Below are 24,497 nucleotides of genomic sequence, written 5' to 3' on the forward strand. Positions count from 1 at the left end.
AGAGAGAGAGCGGGAGAGCGAGAGAGAGAGAGAGAGAGAGAGATAGGGATAGAGATGCACGTGGACGGGGCTCCACTTAACGAGCAGCTGGTGAGTTTCTCTCTCTCTACTTGCCAAGTTGACGCCTATGCGCGCGCTGCACATACACGCACGCACACACACGCCTCAACAGCCACTAGTGGAAGTGTGTGTGTGTGTGTGTGTGTGTGTGTGTGTGTGTGTGTGTGTGTGTGTGTGTGTGTGATCCTGTACAGTGTGTTTCTCTCTCACTCTATCTGACACAGAGACACTGAGCGACCATACACCCTAAACCCAGGGTACAGAGGTTCAGTGAAGGTGCAGTTGAACGTGTGGAGATGAATCAGTTTGTCAGAGGAAACGTTGTAGAAGGACAGAGAGCCAGCAGGCCAGTCAAGATACACTGCAAATCTGTTAAAGGGAGAGGAGGAGAGACGTATGTCTGTGCTTCTGTTATTGTGCCTGGCAGTGTAACTGTTATCATAGCACCACAGACTCCAGGACTTTTCATTATATCCAAGCACACAGTCTTCACCCCCTCCTCTCCTGCTGATTCCTCTGTAAGTCACTCCTATATCAACCCATCCTTCCCTCTCCACCTCCCAATAACAGCGACCAGTCAGACCATCTCTACACAGCAGCTGTCCCCAGGAGTCAAATCTCTCTGGGTGATCAGGATATGGCTGCTCCTCTCCCACCAGCGTCACCTTTCTGTTGTCTTCAGACAGGAGGAGGCGTCTGTGTGCTGTGTTTGGGTCCAGTGTGAGTTCACATGCATCTGATGAGAGAACAAGACTCAATACAGAAACTATTCATACTCTATTTAGATCTGTTTATGATGTGTTGATTTATTAACAGCTCGACCTTTAACTTCTTCAGTTTCATGATGACACATTATATCCAACATCTTCATTCTCAGTAGTAGAGGTCTGCACATGTGTTTTGCTGAAGCTTGTGATCGTCCTACACAGCATGCTTTCTGTTTGCTATCTGAACTTGTTAGGGGTCAGTTTCAGCGTGAGCAGCAGTTAATGAAGCTGCCACAGGTGTCTTCATTACACACAGTCTGTCTGAACCTTCTTATCCTGCATCATTGGATTTGACCTCTGGGTAAAGTGTGAATTATAACTGATGCATCTGTGAGTGTCTGTGCGTCCAGTTTTCACCTGGCCGTGCACACCCCACACTTCTGACCTGGCTGGGCGGACAAAGTGGAGATCTTTAAAATAACGCTCACTTCAGAGAGGAGAAACCTGCACAGAGTATAAAGCTCAAAACGTTTTCTCATCAGGATTCTGTGTCTCTCATCTCCGTGTGACAGTTCATACGTTTAAGAATTCAAGCTTGAGTCATTGAGTTTTCCTTATTGTTGTACAGTGAAGAACATTAATGTACCATAGAAGAGCGCTTGTGTCTGTTGCTAAATAGCAGCTCTCTCATCTCATCTCCAACATATCAATTATTTAAGCCACATTGATTCATGTTTCCTCTATTTTCTTCTAGCTGACATGGTGATAAATCACTACAATAAGCAAACTTATTAATATAGCCTTGACTTATATGACTAAAATACAGAACAGCATGTAGACTGTCAATCAGTGCATCTGTTAAAAAGCTCAACACATTTCTGATAAATGTTTGATCTGATATATTTAATATTGGTAATGCTTTGGAAGTGTTTTGTAAGATGTTGATTTAATAAGCTATTTAAAATTGATCAAACAGGTTTAGCTTCAGGCTGTGTAAATGCACACACACACACACACACACACACGCATGCACGCACGCACGCACACACACACACGCACACACACACACACGCACACAGGCGCACACCTGCACAAACACGCGCACACGCACGCACACGCACGCACACACACACACGCACGCACACAGGCGCACACCTACACAAACACACACACACGCGCACACGCACGCACACACACACACACACGCACACACACACACATGCACACACACACACACACCTGCGCGAACACACACACACACACACACACATGCACAAACACACGCACACACACGCGCACACACACACACAGGCGCACACCTGCACACACACACACACACACACACACGCACACGCACGCACGCACACACGCACGCACACATGCACACACACACGCCCACATGCACACACACACACACACACACACACGCACACACACATACACATGCACACAGGCGCACACCTGCACAAACATGCACACACGCGCACACGCACACACGCACGCACACACACACACGCACGCACGTGCACACATACACGCACACACACGCGCACACATGCACACACACGCACACAGGCGCACACCTGCACAAACACACGCACACACGCACACGCACACGCACACACACGCACGCACGCACACACACACACACACACACACACATACACACACACACACACACACACACACACACACAGTGGGTTGGGGTGCTGTCTTGTGCTGAAGACTCTGGTAAGCGTAAAGCCAAATGTCCAGCAGCTCCATGTGGCTCTGGTACCGCTGCCTGAACAGACCCACGCTGCATGTTAACACATCTGTACCAATCATGGTCCAGTGCTGAATCATCCTGGATGATTTCTTCAGCTGAATCAGCGTCTGGGCTCGCTAGATGTTTTGACCACCTTTTGCTGAGGCCAGTGTCTTCAGTTCTCCCTGTGGCTGCTATAGAGGAAGTCTCACTACTGAAAATAATCTATAGTCGAATGGAGAGAATGAAGAAGAATGACTGTTGTGATCATAGTGTCTCATGGAACTCTGGACAAATTGATATCAGACAAATATTCTGATTTTGCTTTGAGAGAGGTTTGGGGTTACTGTAAGCAAACACATGAACTATGCACTGTATTCTGGTTGTGCATAAAATGGCCCCAAAATTGCAGTAGCCTATGTGGTGCCATGGGATGGGTGACATAGTGCGACTGTGGAACAGATTGATTAATATGCCTGATAACACACTTACTAAACAAATGGTCAGAAGAAGTTCTGTGTTAAACAAAACTGAGAACGTACAGTCTGATTAAACGTATCTATCACCCAGTAGGCATGGGTCGCTTTGAAACTTCTGAAACCGGTTCGATATTCCCCCAAAAACCGTATCAAACCGGTATATCGAATTTTACATTTTGAGTGTGTGTGGAGCCCATAAATGACTGTAATGTGACTGCAGTTGGTGGCGATAATGCACCTCTAAGCTGGTATGCCAACCAGCACTAACACTGAATACAAATTAGCAGAACCATTTAACTGTAACAACACACTGTTTTTATGTCTCATAAGGCCCAGACGGAATCTGCGCGCACAGAACTCCACAGAAAACTCTGCAGATTTCCAGCAGATTTCCCCCTCCTGTGTTAAAAGTTGATTTATCTCTTGTTATAAGCCAAAAAATCTGTATCAGAGTATTATTTTTTATGGCCCAATGTCACTTTCGTGATGTCGGCCTGCCGACCGATACCACGCCATCCCACACACACAGACTCAGCATAGCGCCACCTACTGGCAAACACAAAAAGTGGTTTCTCTCGAGAACCGTCTGTCCGATAGACTTCAAATTTGGGGAGTGCGCTTAGGGGGACCGGATGGAGTGCAATGCCGAATTGCGTGTAATTCTGTATAGCGCCACCTACTGGCAAACACAAAAAGCGGTTTATATCGAGAAGCCTTTGTCCGATCGACTTCAAACTTGGGGAGTGCTATTAGGGGGACCTGATTGATTGCAGTGCGGAATTGCGTGCAATTCGGCATAGCGCCACCTAGGGGCAAACACAAAAAGTGGTTTATCTCGAAAACCATTTGTTGGATTGACTTCAAACTCGGTAGTGTGCTTAGGGGGACCTGACAGAGTTCAGTGCCACATTTCGTGCAATTCTGTATAGTGCCATCTACTGGCAAACACAAAAAGCGGTTTATATCGACAACCGTTTGTCCGATCGACTTCAAACTTGGGGAGTGCACTTAGGGTGGCCTGATGGAGTGCAGGGCCAAATTTTGTGTAATTTCACACACACACACACACACACACACACACACACACACTGTGCAGTTGCCGGCAGGACGTAGCACATGGGAGGATCACGTATCCTCACCAGCAAGTCCCCGCCAAAGATCAGATGTACACTCAAGGAGCTATGGAAGAATCTGCACTGCTTACTGGGGGGAGTGGGTTTCCTGCTCGCGGTGTAAGGCTTTGGTGCCAAGTGGACAGCCAGCGTCTCGTCCATCGGAGGAGGGTTAGCTAGCCCTGCAGCCTCCACATCCTCCACATCCTCTGAGTCATGGAAATGGGTAAAAGGCAGCTACAGTGGGGTCTTAGGGACCGCGCAGGACCGTATGGGCTCATACACAAAGTCTTAGGGACCATGCAGGACCGTATGGGCTCATACACAAAGTCTTAGGGACCGTGCAGGACCGTATGGGCTCATACACAAAGTCTTAGGGACCATGCAGGACCGTATGGGCTCATACACAAAGTCTTAGGGACCGTGCAGGACCGTATGGGCTCATACACAAAGTCTTAGGGACCGTGCAGGACCGTATGGGCTCATACACAAAGTCTTAGGGACCGTGCAGGACCGTATGGGCTCATACACAAAGTCTTAGGGACCGTGCAGGACCGTATGGGCTCATACACAAAGTCTTAGGGACCGTGCAGGACCGTATGGGCTCATACACAAGAAGAAGGAAGAGGAAGAGCGGCTCTCCTGCTCAATATTCTTCCAGGAGGCAATGGCCAGCTGGCCAGCTGCTCCACCATGCTGCAAGCTGTCCTGGTCCTCGAGAGGCACCCCAGCATGGAACTCTTGAAAGTGCTCCCAGTCTTTGACCCAACCAAGGTGGCTGGTGGCAGGAACAATATCAGTGACGTCATCCCAGTTCTCAGCCAGGAGGAATGGCACCGCTACACTACATTCACATGGACAAATCAGATGCAGATTAAGTCAGTGCTGCTGAGTGGTGGGCTGTGATGGAGGAGAGGATGCCAACTTTGCCCCCACTTTGCAATTTTGTTGAGTGGATGTTGAGAGGCTGTTCTCCATTATACCAAGCTTTTCACTCAGTACAGGAGGAGCCTGACAGAAAATAATGTCAAGATGCCGTTCATTACCAAATTCACCAGCACCCAGTAGCACTGAGATCCACCCATCGCCACCGCCCCCCCAACACACACACACACACACACACACACACACACACACACACACACACACACACACACACACACACACACACACACACACAGTTATCCTGTTAATATTTATGTTTGTACATGATTATTAGATAATTTATTCATGCAACTTTATTGTATTTATACTTTAAAGAGAGTTTATTAAATAATATTGATTGAATAATATTCTCACAATATTTCCATGTTGATTTAACATATTTTAAGTGGCCAGAATTGCTCAAAGACATTTTTTATGCTATAATATGGTTGTTGTACATCTACATCAGCAAAAAAAATCATTCCACAGAATTCCACAGATTTTAAGAAAAAATAAGAAATAAGAAAAAATGTCCCTACTAGTGCAACTTGAGAAGAGGCTAATACGAATAATCCCTAACGCTAATTTTTTTATTTTATTTTATTTTGTTTTAGGTTTTTTCGGTTCGCACGTGATCAAACCGGTTTGGGCTCGTACACCAAACCGAACCGGTAAAACCGGAAATCGACCCATATATCACCCAGAGCACTATATCACCCTTAACCTGAGCAGAGCTCAGAGCTCAGTTTGTGCACAGCTGAGATGTGGAATCCTGATTGTAGACTTCAGTACCTGTTTACTGAAAAAGTGTGCAGGTCGCTCAGTTTGTGTTAAATGCCTACCAACAGTGTAGGATGGTTTTTTATGTTTGAGGTGTTAAAATTGTGTTACCGTCTGACGTGTTTAGAGATATATCATATTCTGTTCTTTCTTTTTTATGGCTCCTGTATGCTATGCATGTAGTGTATTGTAAGACCACTAGGGTTTAATATTTTTCCCGAATAATGAGGCATACTGGGAAACAGGAAATTAAGCCCTCTTTCCTGGGAATCCTGGGAAATTGATAGTTTTTTTTATGCATCAAGGAGAAATATACCTATTCGTTCCCAACCTGACCTAATGTATTATTTGGTGGCATTAATAATTATTAATTAAGGCAAACGAAACTAAACGTAATTCCACAGTAAATGGCAACCATTTTTCTTGGAGAGTTGTGGAAACTGCCGTGGAAGGAATGCAGCCGTAAACGCATCGATCAGCCCGTTTTCACGTTCTTTTACACACACATCAACATGCTGCCTGGCACCGTGTCCTTTTGAATTTGTGCTCTGGCTCTCGTCTTCCAGTCGTGCCCAGCCATAATCCCCTTTTCCATTTATCAGTTCATTTCCACCCCCCATTGCCCAACCTGGGGCACACGAACCGAGGACGCGGGGCTGGGCTGTAATGATTGCCGTTTTCACTGTTGGCAAAGTTTGCATGGTGCTGGAGCAGGTCATCCTGCGTGTCGTAGGCTACTGTATTAACGGTCATGGCACAATCCCCTCAAGCAGGTCAGAAGTGTAGGCTATATAGTAGGAAAAGGAAAAAACATTGTGCGCTTTGTGTTTATTAAGGCTATAGGTGCAATAAGGTTTCAGTGTGTTCCACCAGTGCACAGTGCACAAAGGCGCTAGCCAAAATACGCCGAAATAAAATCTGAAATGAATTCCACTCTCCAAAGGATATGAATTTTCAAATTACTGGCTGTAGCATTGTTGGAGAAGCTAGTATTTAATCTTAAAATCTGCCTTGCGATACCTCGTTATTTGGCGCTATATAAATATACAATTGATTGTTGGTTGATTGATTCACTTTGATGTCTCCGAAATTCCCATAGCCTACATCTTGATCATTTAATGACTTACAATGCTTATAGTAGCCTAAATATATTACATGTTCTTTTAAAATGGCTATATATTTTAAGAAAGTAAACTGTAGGCATATTTCTAAATATATTCCTATTCCAATATGTTCTGCATGTAAAAATACATCAACATTCTTTCCCGGTTTCCCGTCATTAATTTCCCGGGAAACGGGAAATGGGTTGGATGGCATTTCCTGGGAATCCCGTTTCCTGGGATTAAACCCTATGGGCACCTTTGCTGCATGACACCGTGGAAAATAAAACTCACTAACTAACTAACTAACACAGACAGTGAATAGTGAATGGAGGAGATGGCTTCCCCTGCAGTTTTCTACGCAGTATTTGTGAAACAAAATCACTGAAGTGAAAGTTCTGTCACAAAACTATATTGTTATTGACTTGCATTGCCACAATGTCTCCCCCTCTCTCCCTCAGTCTCTCTCCCCCTCTCTCTCTCCCTCAGTCTCTCCCCCTCTCTCTCCCTCTCCTCTATCTCCCTCAGTCTCTCTCCCCCTCTCTTTTTCTCCCTCAGTGTCTCCCCCTCTCCTCTCCTCTCCTCCTCTCCCTCTCCCCTCTCTCCCCCTCTCGCTCAGTCTCTCTTGTGAGTTTGTGTGTGTGAGTGAATCTATGACATCAATAATGATGTCATCAGTGGATTTATGACATCACTGATGATGTCATCAGTGGGATTTATAGGACAGACAGAGAAACAAACAAACAGAGCCCTAGCTTCCATTATATACTGATGATATTGATGATGATGATGAACCGCCACTGGGGCAACGATGCACTACAGCAAAAATACACACCTGTTCTATGTTTGTCAGTCCTGCATGTGTTCTGACAAGATGACATGAGCGTGTGTCTGACAAGATGACATGAGTGTGGGTCTGACAAGATGACATCAGCGTGGGTCTGACAAGATGACATGAGCGTGGGTCTGACAAGATGACATGAGCGTGGGTCTGACAATATGACATGAGCATGTGTCTGACAAGATGACATGAGTGTGGGTCTGACAAGATGACATGAGCGTGGGTCTGACAAGCTGACATGAGCATGTGTCTGACAAGCTGACATGAACGTGGGTCTGACAAGATGACATGAGCGTGGGTCTGACAAGATGACATGAGCGTGGGTCTGACAAGATGACATGAGCGTGGGTCTGACAAGATGACATGAGCGTGGGTCTGACAATATGACATGAGCATGTGTCTGACAATATGACATGAACATGGGTCTGACAATATGACATGAACATGTGTCTGACAATATGACATGAACATGGGTCTGACAATATGACATGAACATGAGTCTGACAAGATGACACGAGCGTGGGTCTGACAAGATGACATGAGCGTGTGTCTGACAAGATGACATGAGCGTGGGTCTGACAAGATGACATGAGCGTGTGTCTGACAAGATGATATGAGCGTGGGTCTGACAAGCTGACATGAACGTGGGTCTGACAAGATGACATGAGCGTGGGTCTGACAAGATGACACGAGCGTGTGTCTGACAAGATGACATGAGCATGTGTCTGACAAGATGACACGAGCGTGTGTCTGACAAGATGACATGAGCGTGTGTCTGACAAGATGACACGAGCGTGTGTCTGACAAGATGACATGAGCATGTGTCTGACAAGATGACATGAGCGTGGGTCTGACAAGATGATATGAGCGTGGGTCTGACAAGCTGACATGAACGTGGGTCTGACAAGATGACATGAGCGTGGGTCTGACAAGATGACATGAGCGTGGGTCTGACAAGATGACATGAGCGTGGGTCTGACAAGATGACATGAGCATGTGTCTGACAAGATGACATGAGCGTGGGTCTGACAAGATGACATGAGTGTGGGTCTGACAAGATGACATGAGCATGTGTCTGACAAGATGACATGAGCGTGGGTCTGTTCAGACAGCCACATGGAGCTGGTGGACACTTGGCTCTATAGGAGGTAGGCTTCACTGTCTACTCAGTAGGTCTTGAATGAATATGTCACATGCTGCTGTGTAGAGCAGTGGTTCTCAACTGGTGTAGCCTCAGGACCCACTATTTTCCTTGTCATGAAGTCGCGACCCAAATTTCAGATTTTTTTTTAAACCACTCAAATTTATTGCACAAAAAATAGCGCATTAACTTAATACACAATGCCTTCATGCACTGTTATAAACCTCAAATGAACAAAAAAGTGCAACAGAAGTGCAACTAGGGCTAAAAACCAATTGAAATAATGCAGACTTGAATTACAGGCCTATATGTTTTTAAATTTAAACAAGTCAAACTGGTCATGCTCAGAAAGTCTTATTTGAACTGTATGAAAAATTAAATAAAAGGCAGACTTATCTTGAATTACATGCCTATATGTTTTTAAACAAGTTAATAATAATGATAATAATAATAAAACAAGTTAACCTGGTCATGCTAATCCAGTTTCAATAGTCTGAATTTAACTAATATGAAATAAAAAGGAATCACAGGCAGGCTATATCGTCGGTGTCGGGCCAGGACCTCGAATGTCACTTTTTTCACTTTCTTACTTTTTGTCATGAATCAATGCCATTGGTCACCCTTCACGTCTCTGTGTGGTTTTTAACAAATGCAACCAATGGAAAAGCATTAAAACGAGCTTGGGAGTAAATCTCGTAACGCCATTCGCCCTCAATCTGTCAGTCAAACCTCGAAATTCCCCCCCTACCTCCGTGTGTACCCCCCCACGCAGGACACTAAACCCGGAAAAGACACACGGCAGACGCGCTGTGTATTTCTCATATCGTTTTGACTCATCCTGGCTTCCTCTGACGTTAATATATCAATCAAATGTTTTCCAGTTATTCCTAGGCTGCAAACTTGTTTTAACATGCAAATCGGAGTGCTTTCTGACGAGAATAAAGTAACGTTTACGTTACGTTATGTCAGACTATTTCTCACCCCATGCGAAAGCCCCAAATCGGCCATGAGAGGCGAGGGGCAATCCTGCTGCTCCTACGCGCGCGCCCGCGGCCTGGAGCTTGGGGGCTCGTGCATGAGGATGCGGCTGCCTCCCGCTTGACTGGCCATGAGAAAGCACTTCCAAGTCGGACTGATAATATAAACAACATCATTTGAGCTTATCCAGGTCAGATATTTATAAAGTAATGACACATTCAGCGGGAAACTAACTATAATTAAGACATGTGCCAACTTTGACGACATTTGGTTCAGTAGTTTAAGAGCAAACAGGTTTTTTTTACTTCCTGAAAAGTTTCTGTTTTGGAGATACAAGGTCCTGGAACGACAGCAGCGATATGCTTTTTAGTTAACACATTCACTGCCAGCCATTTTTTTTTTTTACTGTAGGTAGCTTCTGCCAGAGGTTTTTTTTGAGGATTCTGGCTCATCTTTCAAGACCCGAGGATTCTTTTCTGCTAAGATTTTGTGAACACAAAATATCTCAAAAGAACTAATAGAATGTGTGCTTTCTCTGTCTAAAAGAGTTAGTTTGTAGAGTTAGTAGTTATGTAGGCATTAGCACTTGAATACAGCATGGTTTCAGCATCTGAAAATTTAAGCTGAGATAAATAGCTTTTTGTGAAATTCGATAGAACAGTCACTTTAACCATTAATTTTTGGCATCAGTAAGACGTCAGACATCTAAACAATAGTTTTGAACAGTAATTTCCTCCATAACAGCAGGAAACCCCCCTCTACTTCAAACTCCTCCCTCCGTGTGTGTTCTTCTTGGCTGCAGCGGGCGTGTCACAAGCTCGTTTCTGCTGCTGCTGCTGCTGCTGCTCCTGTCTGCTGGCGGCCTCTGGGCGAGGATGGGCTCGCTCGTTTCTTGGGGTTTCGGTTGAGAAACCCCAAGAAACGGGGTTTCTTTTGCGATTCTGGTCTTATTTATGCTGCGTGTTTCAAAGTGTGTTGCACCCATAATCTATTATGCAAATTTGCAATCCCCCACCGCCAGCAATCAGCGCGAAAGCGAAAGCGTAAGCGTTTTCGCCAATCCATTTTACAGTATGAGAATGGTTTCATCGCGCGTTCCCCTGCAGTTTTGGCTCCGCTTTTTCTAGTCTGGAGAGCACTGTCGCCACTTAGTGGGTCGGTGGAATGGGATGTACACGTTCGGTGGCTCCAATATGTATATAAGAGATGTAAAAGGGTTAGATCAACGTCCCACCGTCAATTTTTTTTTTTTTTTTTTTTTAACGTATCAACACGTCATTGGCAGTCAACCGTTGGATTTTTTTTGACGTATCAACACGTCATTGGCAGTGAACGTGTCATACATTTTAATTAAACTGGGGCCATGCTAATCCAGTTTCAATCATCTGAATTGAACTAAAATTAAATATGAAATGAAAAGGCAGACTTCTCTTGAATCACAGGCAGAGCATATGCTTCAGATTGTTAAACAAGTAAAACTGGTCAGGCTAATCCAGTTTCAATAATCTGAATTTAACTCAAATGAAATATGGAAAAAAGAAAAAGTTTTTTTTTTTTTTTTTTTTTTTGGCCAATGTCCGTGACCCAATCAAAACGGCCCCGCGACCCACCTTTGTGTCGCGACCCACCAGTTGAGAAACGCTGGTGTAAAGGGACTTTCCATCTCAATTGTTAAATGTGTGTTTTGTTTTATGAATCAACCTAAATACACACTTACATCTGCTCACATCTGGTTTCAACCTCTGGACTCCACCATGGTCCACTCTGTGGGAATAAACAAAGTCAGAGCAGCAGATTATCTTTGATGATGAAACATGAACATTATGCTTTCATCTTTAAGTCCATAAGTTTCCTTAGCGTATAAGATTGATAATCAATAGCTGTCCTACAAATATTATCTATCAATGTATCTTCTGATTTCTTTAGTCGGCTAAAACTTGACTAAATAAAAACAGGATGATGTCGACTAAATATGATAAAAACTAACAAGGACATTTGACACAGGACTCAGACTAAGACTAAATTAAAAAATTAACACTAAGTTGCCCCAGCTCTATTGGGTTAGACTCCCCTCCGACTCCCCCAGTGTTAAAAAACAACAACTTATGTTGTGAAACACAACAGCCAGCCCCCTGACTCCCCCACTGTAAGAAAGGGGAGGAAACTTTGTAACAAAATGTATTTGTTTTAAAACACAAAATAGACCAATTGGTGTAAAAATAAGCAACTTTCTGAGCAGCCAATAAGGCTCTATGTCCATATAGCTTCTTTTTCTGGCAGTTAAACGCTGGAAGTACGCTGGGGAGCGGTGATCTCAGCTCACAATATGCAAGGAAGCAGTCTGAAAGTAACGTTAGCTCGTGCAGTAGCTAGCTTGATAGCTGACATTTAACATTAGCTAACAACACGGTGATTTAGTGCATCACTCCTTTCTGTCTCTGTTGTGATAGTTTCTCCTTATGATCCGTTGCCAGAAAAGGAGCACCCCACACCAGCGTCTTTCTGAAAAGTTCAGATATTTTCAGCTGGAAACGCTGGGAGCCGGCGCACAAAACCCCCGCAGCGCTCTGAGAATAGACACTGGTTGCAGCACACTCTCTTTAGATGGCCGTAGGCGCTCACATACGCTCTCTCCTCATTGGAAACAACTGAAAAAAGACGCTAGAGTTGAGGAAAAGAAGCTATATGGACACACCGCCTATAGTTTCCTTGGAAAAGAGTTGGCTACACTGCAGCCCGGCTATATACCAACTAGGTTTTACCTAGATATTTTAACTAGATTAAGTTTTATGAACTGTGTGAACGCCACCACCCCCCTCCACCCACATACCCCCCCCCCCCCCCACACACACACACACAAACACACACACACCCACACCCGCCCCCAGAAACTGGGTTAGTGTATTACACTATTGTAACCCTAACCCTATGTCAAAATTCCATGAAACCTATGGCTGATACATACATCATGTCATGTTACATCTTACACTGTTTATCATTGACTGAAATATAAGGTAAAACATCTATATTACTACGAATATTTTGTCAGTTTTTTTCAATCCGAGGAAATTAAAACAGAGCAAACGACATGTTGTAAGCTTCATTTTGATGCATGGGTTACAGATTTTTGAAAGAAATCTAGCTGCCACACCAGGCTTTCAGAATAATTGATTTGGGTACATCTACTCTCATCCTTCTACAGTAGGTAATGTTGCCTCTCCATACCTGAGAGAGTCCAGTCTGCAGTGTGGATCCTCCAGCCTAGCAGAGAGCAGCTTCACTGAGGCTCCCGGATGATTGTAACTCAGGTCCAGCTCTCGTAGATGGGAGGGGTTGGAGCTCAGAGCTGAGGCCAGAGAAGCACAGCCTTTCTCTGTGAGCAGACAGAGTGACAGTCTGCACACACACACACACACACACGCCCACACACGCACACACACGCACGCACACGCACACGCACACGCACACACACACACACACACACACACACACAAATGGTAAATCCCTCAAAGTTGACTAGCTGATCCACATTGTGGTTTAATTTGGTCCAGTTTGAGTTAGTTCTCCACTCACTTTGTGAGAGAATATCAGAAGTCCTTTCTGGTATTTTATGTGTCAACACTATATCTTTCATTTATTTCTTGTACATGTTCTCATGTTTATACATATACAATATATGTATATATATTTTTTCTTGTTCATGTTCATAACTGATCTGATCAACTGATCTGTTATCTCTGACATGGTATGCTATGTTTTATTTGTTATGTCATGCTGTTACGTTATGTCTTGTCATGTCTGTCAGGAGTACTTGTTCCTTGCCTGTGAGCTTTTAAGGTGTTGGGTAGGCTGTGAAAATTAATTGTCCTTCTGGGATAAATAAAGTCATCTGAATCTGAATCTGAATCCAAGGAGAGGAAACAATGAAATGTCCTCATGGAAAGTAATTCACATAGACTAGGAAGTCTTGGTAAATATTGGATTCACACTTGGTTTTATAATGACATGAACAGAGATAATCCTCCACATGATATGTGTTTATGTGAGCTGTACATCATCCTGCTTATTACACAGCTACTAACTAAAGAAATCAAAATGTAACTAGGAGAGGCACTCCCATTGTTAATTTGATTATTAAAGCAACAGCATTTACTGGACTTCTTTCTGCAGATTCATATGACCCACGGCCTCCGGAGTCTGTGATCAGAACTGTCTGTTATACATAGTAATGGTCTGATATACAGAAGTAACAGACTGTAGAATGTCGTGATCGACCAATCAGAATCGAGCATTCAACAAAGCCGTGTGATAATTGCTGATAGTAACGTGTATGTAAAGCAGGATTTAAATGGTCATCTGTTGAACACGAAGAGGAATACTCACCTGAGAGTCTCCAGTCTACAGTGTGGACTCTCCAGTCCAGCAGAGATCAGCTTCACACCTGCATCTTTCAGGATGTTGTCACTCAGGTCCAGCTCTCTCAGACTGGAGGACTGGGAGCTGAGCACTGAGGCCAGAGCTTCACAGCTTCTCTCTGACAGTTGACAGCCACTCAGTCTGCATGAGAATTAGTGATGGAGACAAACAACTTTAAAATATTTTCCATTTAGCACTCATAAATGATAAACCGCTTTTTGTGTTTGCCAGTATAGGTGGTGCTATGCCAAATAGCATTAAATTAGGCACTGCACTCTGTCAGGTTCCCAGCAGTGCAATCCCCAAGTTTGAAGTCAATCGGAAGAACGGTTCTTAAGATAAACTACTTTCTGTGTTGCCAGTAGGTGGCGCTATGCCAAATTGCACAAGATTTCAGCACTGCACTCCATCAGGTCCCCCTAAGTGCACTCCCCAAGTTTGATACAATAGTAATAGAATTTACAATTAAGTTTAATTCAATTAAAGTGCCGTATTCTCATGATGCACCATGGATTTCTTACCAGAATGACTCAATGCAGCTCATTGGCTATTGCTGTCATTCAATTATCATTAACCATTTATTTAGTCATCTGTTGTTTGCCTAACATTATGTAATGATTAGTGGTCATGATTGTGAACGTTCACGTTACTGTGATTAGTGACATAGCCCACAGTGTGCTGTGAAACGATAACCTCACTGTGCACTGTGCAGTGAAAATCACTGAGCAGCACCCAACGTGGTAACACTTTATAATAACTATACACTATAAAGCATTAATAAACCATTAGTAAATACATAATTCATAATTTATAAAGCATTATTCATACATCACTAAGCATTAGTAACAGTTATAAACATTTTATTCCTGATTAATAACCTAATCTCTAATCTGTTTAATGATTGTATTCTCATACTTTGTAAATGATAGATTCACCATTTATAAATACGTATTATTGCCATTCCCAAGTTCGTTAAAGCGATATCTCAAGAACGGCTTGATGGAATTTCTGCCAATTTGGCTCAAACGTCGACTTGGGCGCAAGGATGAACGGATTACATTTTGGTGATCAAAGGTCAAGGTCACTGTGACCTCTCGAATGCCATTTTCAAGCTTCTTAACGCAATATATCAGGAATGCCTTGATGGCGTGTCTTCGAATTTGCCTCAAACGTCCACTTGGACTCAAGGATGAACTGATTACATTTTGGTAGTCAAAGTCCAAGGTCACTGTGACCTCACACACCCAATTTCTAAGCTCTGTAACGCAACATCTCAGGAGCGCCTTGACGGAATTTCTTCCAATTTGCCTCAAATGGCGATTTGGACTCAAGAATGAACTAATGGCGGAGGCATAAGTCTCCGTTGCATTCGTTCTAGTTTGTTATGTCATGCTGTTATGTTATGTCTTGTCATGTCTGTCAGGAGTATTTGTTCCTCGCCTGTGAGCTTTTAAGGTGTTGAGTAGGCTGTGAAAATGAATTGTCCTTCTGAGATAAATAAAGTCATCTGAATCTGAATCTGAATCCAAGGAGAGGAAACAATGAAATGTCCTCATGGAAAGTAATTCACATATCATGGAAAGTAATTCACATATGATGGAAAGTAATTCACATAGACTAGGAAGTCTTGGTAAATATTGGATTCACAATTGGTTTTAAAATGACATGAACAGAGATAGTCCTCTACATGATACTGTATGTGTTTATGTGAGCTGTACATCATCCTGCTTATTACACGGCTACTAACTAAAGAAATCAAAATGCATCTAGGAGAGGCACCCCCATTGTTAATTTGATTATTAAAGCAACAGCATTTACTGGACTTCTTTCTGCAGATTGATATGACCCACGGCCTCCGGAGTCTGTGATCAGAATTGTCTGTTATAAGCAATGGTCTGATACACAGAAATAACAGACTGTAGAATGTCGTGATCGACCAATCAGAATCAAGCATTCAACAAAGCCGTGTGATAATTGCTGATAGTAACGTGTATGTAAATCAGGATTTAAATGGTTGTCTGTTGAACACGAAGAGGAATACTCACCTGAGAGTCTCCAGACTACAGTGTGGACTCTCCAGTCCAGCAGAGATCAGCTTCACACCTGCATCTTCCAGGATGTTGTCACTCAGGTCCAGCTCTCTCAGACTGGATGACTGGGAGCTGAGCACTGAGGCCAGAGCTTCACAGCTTCTCTCTGACAGCTGACAGCCACTCAGCCTGAAGAAGAATTGGTAAGAGAGATATACAACACATTTGAAAATGTATATATATTTCATTTAATATATTTGGTCTATCCACTTATGTATGAACCTACAAAGCTTTATTGGAGGCTTTGACCACTGGCAGCAGCCTCAGAAGAGCCTCCTCTGAAGCAGAGTATTTCTTCAGGTCAAACTCGTCCAGCTCTTCTTCTGATGACAGTAAGATGAAGACCAGAGCCGACCACTGAGCAGGGGAGATTTTGACTGTAGAGAGACTTCCTGATCTCAGGTACTGTTGGATCTCCTCCACTAGAGAATGGTCATTCAGCTCATTCAGACAGTGGAACAAATTGATGTTTGTCTCTGCAGAGGGATTCTTCTTGATCTTCTTCTTGATGTACTGGACTGTTTCCTGATTGGTCTGTGAGCTACTTCTTGTCTGTGGCAGCAGGCCTCGTAGGAGAGTCTGATTGGTCTCCAGTGAAAGGCCCAGGAGGAAGCGGAGGAACAAGTCCAGATGTCCATTTGGACTCAGTAAGGCCTTGTCCACAGCACTCTGGTAGAGATATTTTACTGCTGATCTGGGTCTGAGTAGCCTAGACAACCTGGAGGCTTCTGACAGTGGATTGACACCAGTGTTGATGAATGAGACCATGACATGAACAGCAGCCAGAAACTCTTGAATGCTCAGATGGACAAAGCAGAAGAACTGGTCCTGGTGCAGCCCCCACTCCTCTTTAAAGATCTGTGTGAAGACTCCAGAGTACACTGAGGCTTTTCTGATATCAATACCACACTGTTTCAGGTCTTCTTCATAGAAGATCAGGTGGCCTTCCTCCAGCTGCTCAAAAGCCAGTTTTCCCAGAGAGAGAATCATGTCCCTGTTCTGTGTCCAGTGTGGATCTGTCTCAGTTCCCTCATGATACTTGGCACTCTGCAATTTGGACTGGACCACCAGGAAGTTGATGTACATCGCAGTCAGGGTCTTGGGCAGGTTTTCTGTGTCACAGGTTTTCAACAGATGCTTCAGAACTTTAGCAGTGATCAAGCAGAACACTGGGATGTGGCACATGTTGTGGAGGGTTCGTGAATTCTTGATGTGGGAGATGATTCTGTTGGCCTGCTGCTCATCATCTCTGAAACTCTTCCTGAAGTAGTCTTCTTTCTGTTGGTCATTGAACCCTCTCACCTCTGTCACTATGTCAATGCACTCAGAAGGGATCTGACTGGCTGCTGCAGGTCGTGTGGTTATCCAGATGTGAGCAAGGGGAAGCAGATTCCCCTTGATGAGGTTTGTCAGCAACACATCCACTGAGGTCGACTCTGTAACATCATCCAGGAACTCATTGTTCTTGAAGTCTAGAGGAAGTCGACACTCATCCAGACCATCAAAGATGAACATAACTGGGAATTTGTCAAACCTACAGATTCCTGCTTTTTTGGTCTCAGGAAAGAAGTGGTGAAGAAGTTTCACCAAGCTGAACTGTTTCCCTTTCAGCAGATTCAACTCTCGGAAAGTGAATGGAAATATGAATTGCATATCCTGGTTGGCTTTGTCTTCAGCCCAGTCCAGAGTGAGCTTCTGTGTTAAGACTGTTTTCCCAATGCCAGCCACTCCCTTTGTCAGCACTGTTCTGGTTGGTTTATCTCTTCCAGGTAAGGGTTTAAAGATGTCTTCACTTTTGATTGTGTTCTCTGGGCTCACTGGTTTCCTGGATGCCATTTCAATCTTCCTGAATTCATGTTTATTGTCGGCCTCTCCAATCTCTTCCTCTGTGAGGAAGAGCTCTGTGAAGATCTCTTTCAGAAGTATCAACTTTTCTGAGTTTGTGATTCCCTCAAACAAACGCTGAACCTTCTTCATCACGTTGGATTTGTGTTTACTCTGGCACTCTGCAAGCGTCTCTGAATGAACAGACAATAATGAGAGAATATGGTATAGTAATTACGAGTAATGCTAATATTTCCTGTTAAATGTCCATATTCTAAACATGAATTTATTTAGTAAGCTCATCCTGGCGTTTAATGGAGTTTAAGGTATAAGCTGTTGTACAGTCAGTTATTATTACTAAACAGGCAGTTAAGGGTTAGCGTCATGCAACAGGGAGTTTCACGCAACCAATCAGATTCTCTAAAGGCACTTTTCCACTGTGCTGATAATTCCCACAAACTGTGCTTTATTGTTTGTGTTGGCAACTTTTGTGTTGAACAAGCAGATACTTTCTATACTAAAATGGCAGCCTGCCCCTCTTCACAAATCTATTGTCTGGACATAAGTGTGAGTCTAATAAAAGTAGACTCACTCTATATACATTTCATTTAGGGCTGTCAATCGATTAAAATATTTAATCGTTATTAATTGCATGATTCTCCATAGTTAATCACGATTAATCGCAAATTAATCACACTCTTTTTTTAAATCGGTTCTAAATCTTCTTTAAATGGAGGTACCTTAAATCTGGTATTTTCTTGTGCCAGTTAAAGAGCATGGGGCAGGTTAGAGACCCCAATCAGTCAATGTGTAGGTGAATTATGGAGGAACTCGATTTTCACATTAAGACACTTACAAATACACTACAGTGACTTCTGGGGTCGTTATACTTTTTTAACTTTTATTTTGACATCTTGGATCCCAAAACTCTGACGTCACAGTGGGGAGTCGCCAGGCATGACCGTCTGTCCCTCTGTCTGTCCCTCTGTCTGTCGTCACTTAGGTCAGGGCTGTCAGTCACACACTATGGATGCTAACGCCGGTTTTCAGGAGGAAGAGGAGGTAGCAAATGTTTATGCACATGCATATGATGGCCTCAGCCTAATTTTGACAGTGAAAGAGAGCAGGAACAGCCCAGCTACGAAACAACGGACCGCGGAGAGAGTTGAGAAAGCAAGCGAAGCGAGCGGAGGCGGGCCGAGGTGCGGACTGTAATTCGATACACACACACGCACGCACGCACACACACACACACACACACACACACACACACACACACGCGCGCAAAAGTGACGTATGTGTCCAGCCATCTGGCCGAGTTAGAGCCGAAGTCCCGAACACAGTGAGAAAACCTCCCGAAGCTGCTGCTGCAGCGGGGTGCATATTGTCCGGCCAGCCGACCGAGAGGCATGCGAGCCGGGCACTATTAAACAGTTGGGGTGTGTGAGGTGGCTGGCTGTGGAGGTGGCGGTTTCTCCTCCTCCTTCTTTCTCCCGCACAGCAGAGCGGACCCCAGGCTGCAGACAGCCCGGCGCAGAGCAGAGCAGAGCAGAGCAGCGGTGCTGTGCTGTTTGGGGAGGAAGGAGCCGCAGCCTCCCCCTCCCTCGAGTGAAGAGAGACGAGAAAGAGAGCGTATCACACAGCGTACACACACACACACACACACACACACACACACAGAGAGAGAGAGAGAGAGAGAGCGTGTCACAGCGCAGACAAGCACAGTGGGAGGGGAGAGGGAGACACGCACGCGGGAGCCACTCCCCACTGTGACGTAGCAGGCTTTTTCTTGTCAGATTAAAAGTCTGTTATTTCCTTCTGAAAAAGGAAGGTGTTTTCTCCATTTTTTTTTTCAAACTTTTTTTTTTTTTTTTTAACACATTGAATGCCAGCCATGTTTTCATTCCTGTAGGTAAGTTGTGCCAGGGGTGTTTTTGACGATTCTGGCTCATTTTAGAGACAGCCGAGGATTCTTTTCTGTTAAGAATTCATGAACACCAATCATCTAAAAATAACTAATAGAATGTGTGCTTTCTCTGTCTAAAAGAGTTAGTTTGCAGAGTTAGTAGTTATGTAGATATTAGCCGTTGAGTACAGCATGGTTTCAGCGTCTGGAAATTTATTCAGAGATAAATGGCTTTTTGTGAAACAGTCACTTTAACCATTCATTTTTTGCATCAGTAAGACCGTCAGACATTCTAAACAATAGTTTTGAACAGTAATTTCCTCCATAACAACAGGAAACACCCCTCTCATTCAAACTCCCTCCTCCCTCCTCCCTCCTCCCTCCTCCCTCCTCCCTCCGCTGTACAGCGGGCGTGTCAGAAGCGCTTTTGCTGCTGCCTGCCTGTGTGCCTGCCTGCCTGCTTGCCTGCGTGCAGACGCTCCTTGTGCGAGTCAAGATGGGCCGGGGAATGCGTGGGCGATGGGCAGATGTTGATTCTGGCCTTTCTGAGGTGTTTCAAAGTGTGTTTCACCTATGATCTATTTTGCAAATCGCTCTCCGCTCTCTGTGTGCTGCTGCCGGTGCGCGGCCGCTCTCAGGCAAGACAAGTCTGTTACTGTAAAATCGCCACGGCATTTCCTTGAACGGCTTGGTCCCGCGGCAGTTTTTTCTTTGATTTCGGTCGTCTGGGGGAGCACTGTCAACACTTAGTGGGTCGGTAAAATAGATTATACACATTATCTTGCTCCAATAGTGATCTCGAAGATGTAAAAGTTGTTGATTGATGTCCCACCGTCAAAAAAAAAAAAATGTTTATGTAAGACGAGTAAACTCGGCTCTGGCACTTAAGCGTTGGATTATGTAAGACGAATTATTTCGGCTATGGCACTTAAGGTGTTAATGAAGCATTAACTTTTCAAATGGACATAGGGACAAGGTTAAGTATACATTTAGCAAAGGAATTACCCTGCTCCATGCTCTTTAACAACACTTGAGAGCTTTGTTCAAATATGCACTGTTGCATGGGTAGTATTATCATTAGCTATTATCATATGGGTATGTATTTGACCATTGGTATTGTTACTGGGAATACGCATCTCTCAGGCTGCACTCTGTGAAGTTAACTGTGCTATCCTCCACATCTCTGGAGCCACAGTGTGTGCAGACAAGAGCAGCTGTCTCAGCTCTCTCCCCCCTCTCTCTCTATCCCCCTGTCTCTCTCTCTCTGCCTGTCTCTCTCTCTCTGCCACGGTCTATATATATGAGGGCAGAGAGAGAGAGACAGATGATTGTAATATATATATATGTTGGTCTCGACCTAGTTTCAAGATGAAGACCAGTCATGTTACCTCACATCACAATAGGCATCAGCTCCCAGCCTAAGTCAAGTGTAATCCTAGTGTGATGTCCGTTATGACGTGTGACTCATCACCCCATCCTCAATAGCCAATCAGCCCCTGTCAACATGCCAATATGACGTCACTGCGGAGGCTATGAGGTGGCAGTACATATAGCCATGCTCAGCACGTCATCATCCTCTTTCCCTGATCTTTCAACTCCATGGTCGCTGTACCTGGGCAGGTCGTATCCCCTCCTCTGAAGCTGCGTTTCGCCCCACCCACCTCCCTAGTCCACCACCAACGTCTTGACTCCTGAAGAATCCCCTACGGGGGGGGGGGGGGGTTCTCTATCCTAGTCTGAGTAGATGCCCTCCTCTCTCACCACAAGAAGAGAGTCATCTTACCATCATTACGCCAAAGAATCAGTTGTCATGCTGCCATGCCATAGAATTAGTTGCCATGCCATTTCATGCCATAGAACTAACCGCCATGCCATTCGTGAATAAAGCTCACTTGTTAAACTTTACCCACTGGTCTCTCATGATTGAAATATATATATATATATATATATATATAATATATATTTGAGAGAGACTGAGAGAGAGTAGACTAAGACTATAGTCAGGTTCGCTATGTAATTTTGTGGGATTTTTTGGGAGATTAGCAAAACTATACATTTTTGGAAAGGTTATTTTATAAGAAATCAGAAAATCAATGTTTCCATTTGCCCAAATGTCTCTGTGGCGGCCATATTGGAATTTACAAAAGGGCCACCATAAAATGGACGTTTTGTAATATCTTGGCTTGTAAATAAGATGGAACATTGATTTTAACTTCTAAACCTACATTTTCAGGGTCAAGGAATCCAATGGTGGTAGTTACAAATCTACAACACTTTACAAGATTAACCTTAGATGCATGAGTTGGTCAAAAATGACCCCGTCTGGTTGTTTTCTTGCAATATCTTTGTGTTGAAAGGTTATCGTTTCATATTCCATGTTCCTCAAAAAAAGTTTTTTTATATCATCCCATTGAAATACATAGTCCACCATATGGGTAAAAAAACTGCACACCACAGGCAGTCGGTCAGATACTCAGTTATTTTTATTGAGGAGTTAACATATTTTTTTAACTGAGTTTAAAATTGATCAAATGTGAACTTTGGATGTTTCTGTAACCATCTTAAACATCATGACATGCACATTTAGACCACAGTATGATGATTTAAGCAACATTTTTCATTAGACAGTCTCTATACATCATCATCGCTTTCGGGCATCACGGCTTGGTAATCGTCATCGTTCTGGCACTGCTGCACTGACACATGTTAGTACAGGCTAAGTCCTTAGCTCTGCAGGAACATCTGCCAGAAGAACAGTCAGATTTACACTTGCATTGGACCATTTCAAGGATGGCCTTTGGAGCTGGGAGGACCTCTGTGGTCATTGGTTTCAACATGCCATCCGAGTGTTTGAAGTACCCGTTTTGCAGGGGATCCAGCTGCGGATCCTGCAGAGCAATGGCTGCCTGTGCCCATACCCTTGTTTGGACATGGACTCTCAAAATGTGCTGCTTCAGAGCTCCAAATGTTGGAGGGAGCTTGTCACTTTCTGCCCTATGTTTGCAGAAGAGATGCCATCGCAGTTGAGGGATTGTCTTGATGGTGATACTCTTTGGTGAGTAAGCTGCACATACAAAGGATTCCAGTGTTGACAGCATTCCTTCCGTCTGCTTCATTTAAAAGCATCTGCAGAGCATTGATAACATCTTCATCTGCTTTGAGGTAGACCTGCAGCCAGGTTGCCTTGCCTATACGGGAGAACCTCCCTGTGTTGTCGGCCCCAGTGAATGCATGGAGGGCTGGCAAAGCCTTTGCTTTTTCTTTACCTAGAGCTCGCCACAGTGGTTCAACCTGCACAACACCAGAGGCCATAGAAATGGACGTGTTCTTCAGCAAGAAGTCATAGTTTGCTGTGACTAGCACTAAAACATCTGTATCTGGCGAGAAGAACACCAACTGTGCATCAGGTGGGTTTCGCTGTGAAGCCAGCACAGCCTGGTGGATCAGCAGTGTGTCTGCTTCTTCGTGGTAATTTTCTTCAAAGAGTAGGTCTTTGTTGCTCCTAGTGTGCCCAGAAGCAGACGTGATGATCAGCCTTGAGGATCCCCTGTTGTACTCTAGAGTTTTGGCAGCAAGATAGTCAGTCAGATCAGCCTTCGTCTTGTCATGGGAGAGGAACCTGCTCATTGGGATGTGTTTGATGGTGTCATCTCTGACTTGATACTGAATCGAAGCTTTTCCTTGTCTTTGTTTATCTCTGGTTTCACTCTTCAGAGAATCTGCCCTGTATGTGTCGAACACGAGGATGATTTCATCATAATCTTGTGTTAGTTGCATCAGTCTGTCATTGAAGCAGCCACTCAGACCCTTGACTGTCACTACAGTCGCTGTTTTTTTGCTCAGCTTCTGCACAAGCACCATGCCATCCACCAGTGCTATCTTCTGACTTGGCTGATGTGAATCCTTTATCTGTTGCATCTTGGTGGGTAGCCCTTCCAGCTTGAGGCGGCTGATGGTCTTCATGGGGCATGTCTTCTTGTCAGCTTTTCAAGTAGATGGATTAACTTGAACTTGTCATGGCATGGTAGAATTGTTCCATCAGGAGCGAACAGTGCCCTTGGTGTCAGAGTGAATTCATAGTTTCCTATGGCCTCTTTCTGGTTGATGTCTCGGTTTGACCTGGCAGATACCATCAGCCTTGCAAACAGGTCCTTGGTCTCCTTCAGATCCACAGTATTGTCTCTGAGTTTCACTGTAATCTTCTTGTTCCCAGACAGGAACATCTTGTTGTTCTCTTTCTTCACAGGGGCCCAGAGGCTGACTTCTCCATTGATACGCTCTAAAACGTAGTCCTCATACAACTTCTGGCCAGTGACATCAGCATTCAAGATCTGTGGTACATACTCATCTGGGATGTAGGCATGCATGATTACATTGTGCAGCTTGTCACCT

At 44.1% G+C, this 24,497-nt stretch overlaps 1 protein-coding gene across 1 annotated transcript; it reads right to left on the bottom strand.

The window, feature by feature from the left end:
* Positions 1–266: 266 nt before the first annotated feature.
* Positions 267–24,068, bottom strand: LOC310789134 (protein NLRC3-like; the record flags this gene model as incomplete). The annotated part of the gene is made up of 10 exons (XM_083650727.1): positions 267–429; positions 1,185–1,216; positions 4,133–4,314; positions 4,702–4,949; positions 6,438–6,546; positions 11,587–11,633; positions 13,095–13,265; positions 14,253–14,426; positions 16,602–18,393; positions 23,372–24,068. The coding sequence occupies 10 exons, from the start codon at positions 24,066–24,068 to the stop codon at positions 267–269; spliced, it is 3,615 nt and encodes a 1,204-aa protein (XP_083506853.1).
* Between the last annotated feature and the right edge of the window lie 429 nt (positions 24,069–24,497).

The sequence above is a fragment of the Poromitra crassiceps genome (assembly GCF_964638095.1).
Source record: "Poromitra crassiceps genome assembly, chromosome: 14".
Classification (NCBI taxonomy): Eukaryota; Metazoa; Chordata; class Actinopteri; order Beryciformes; family Melamphaidae; genus Poromitra; species Poromitra crassiceps.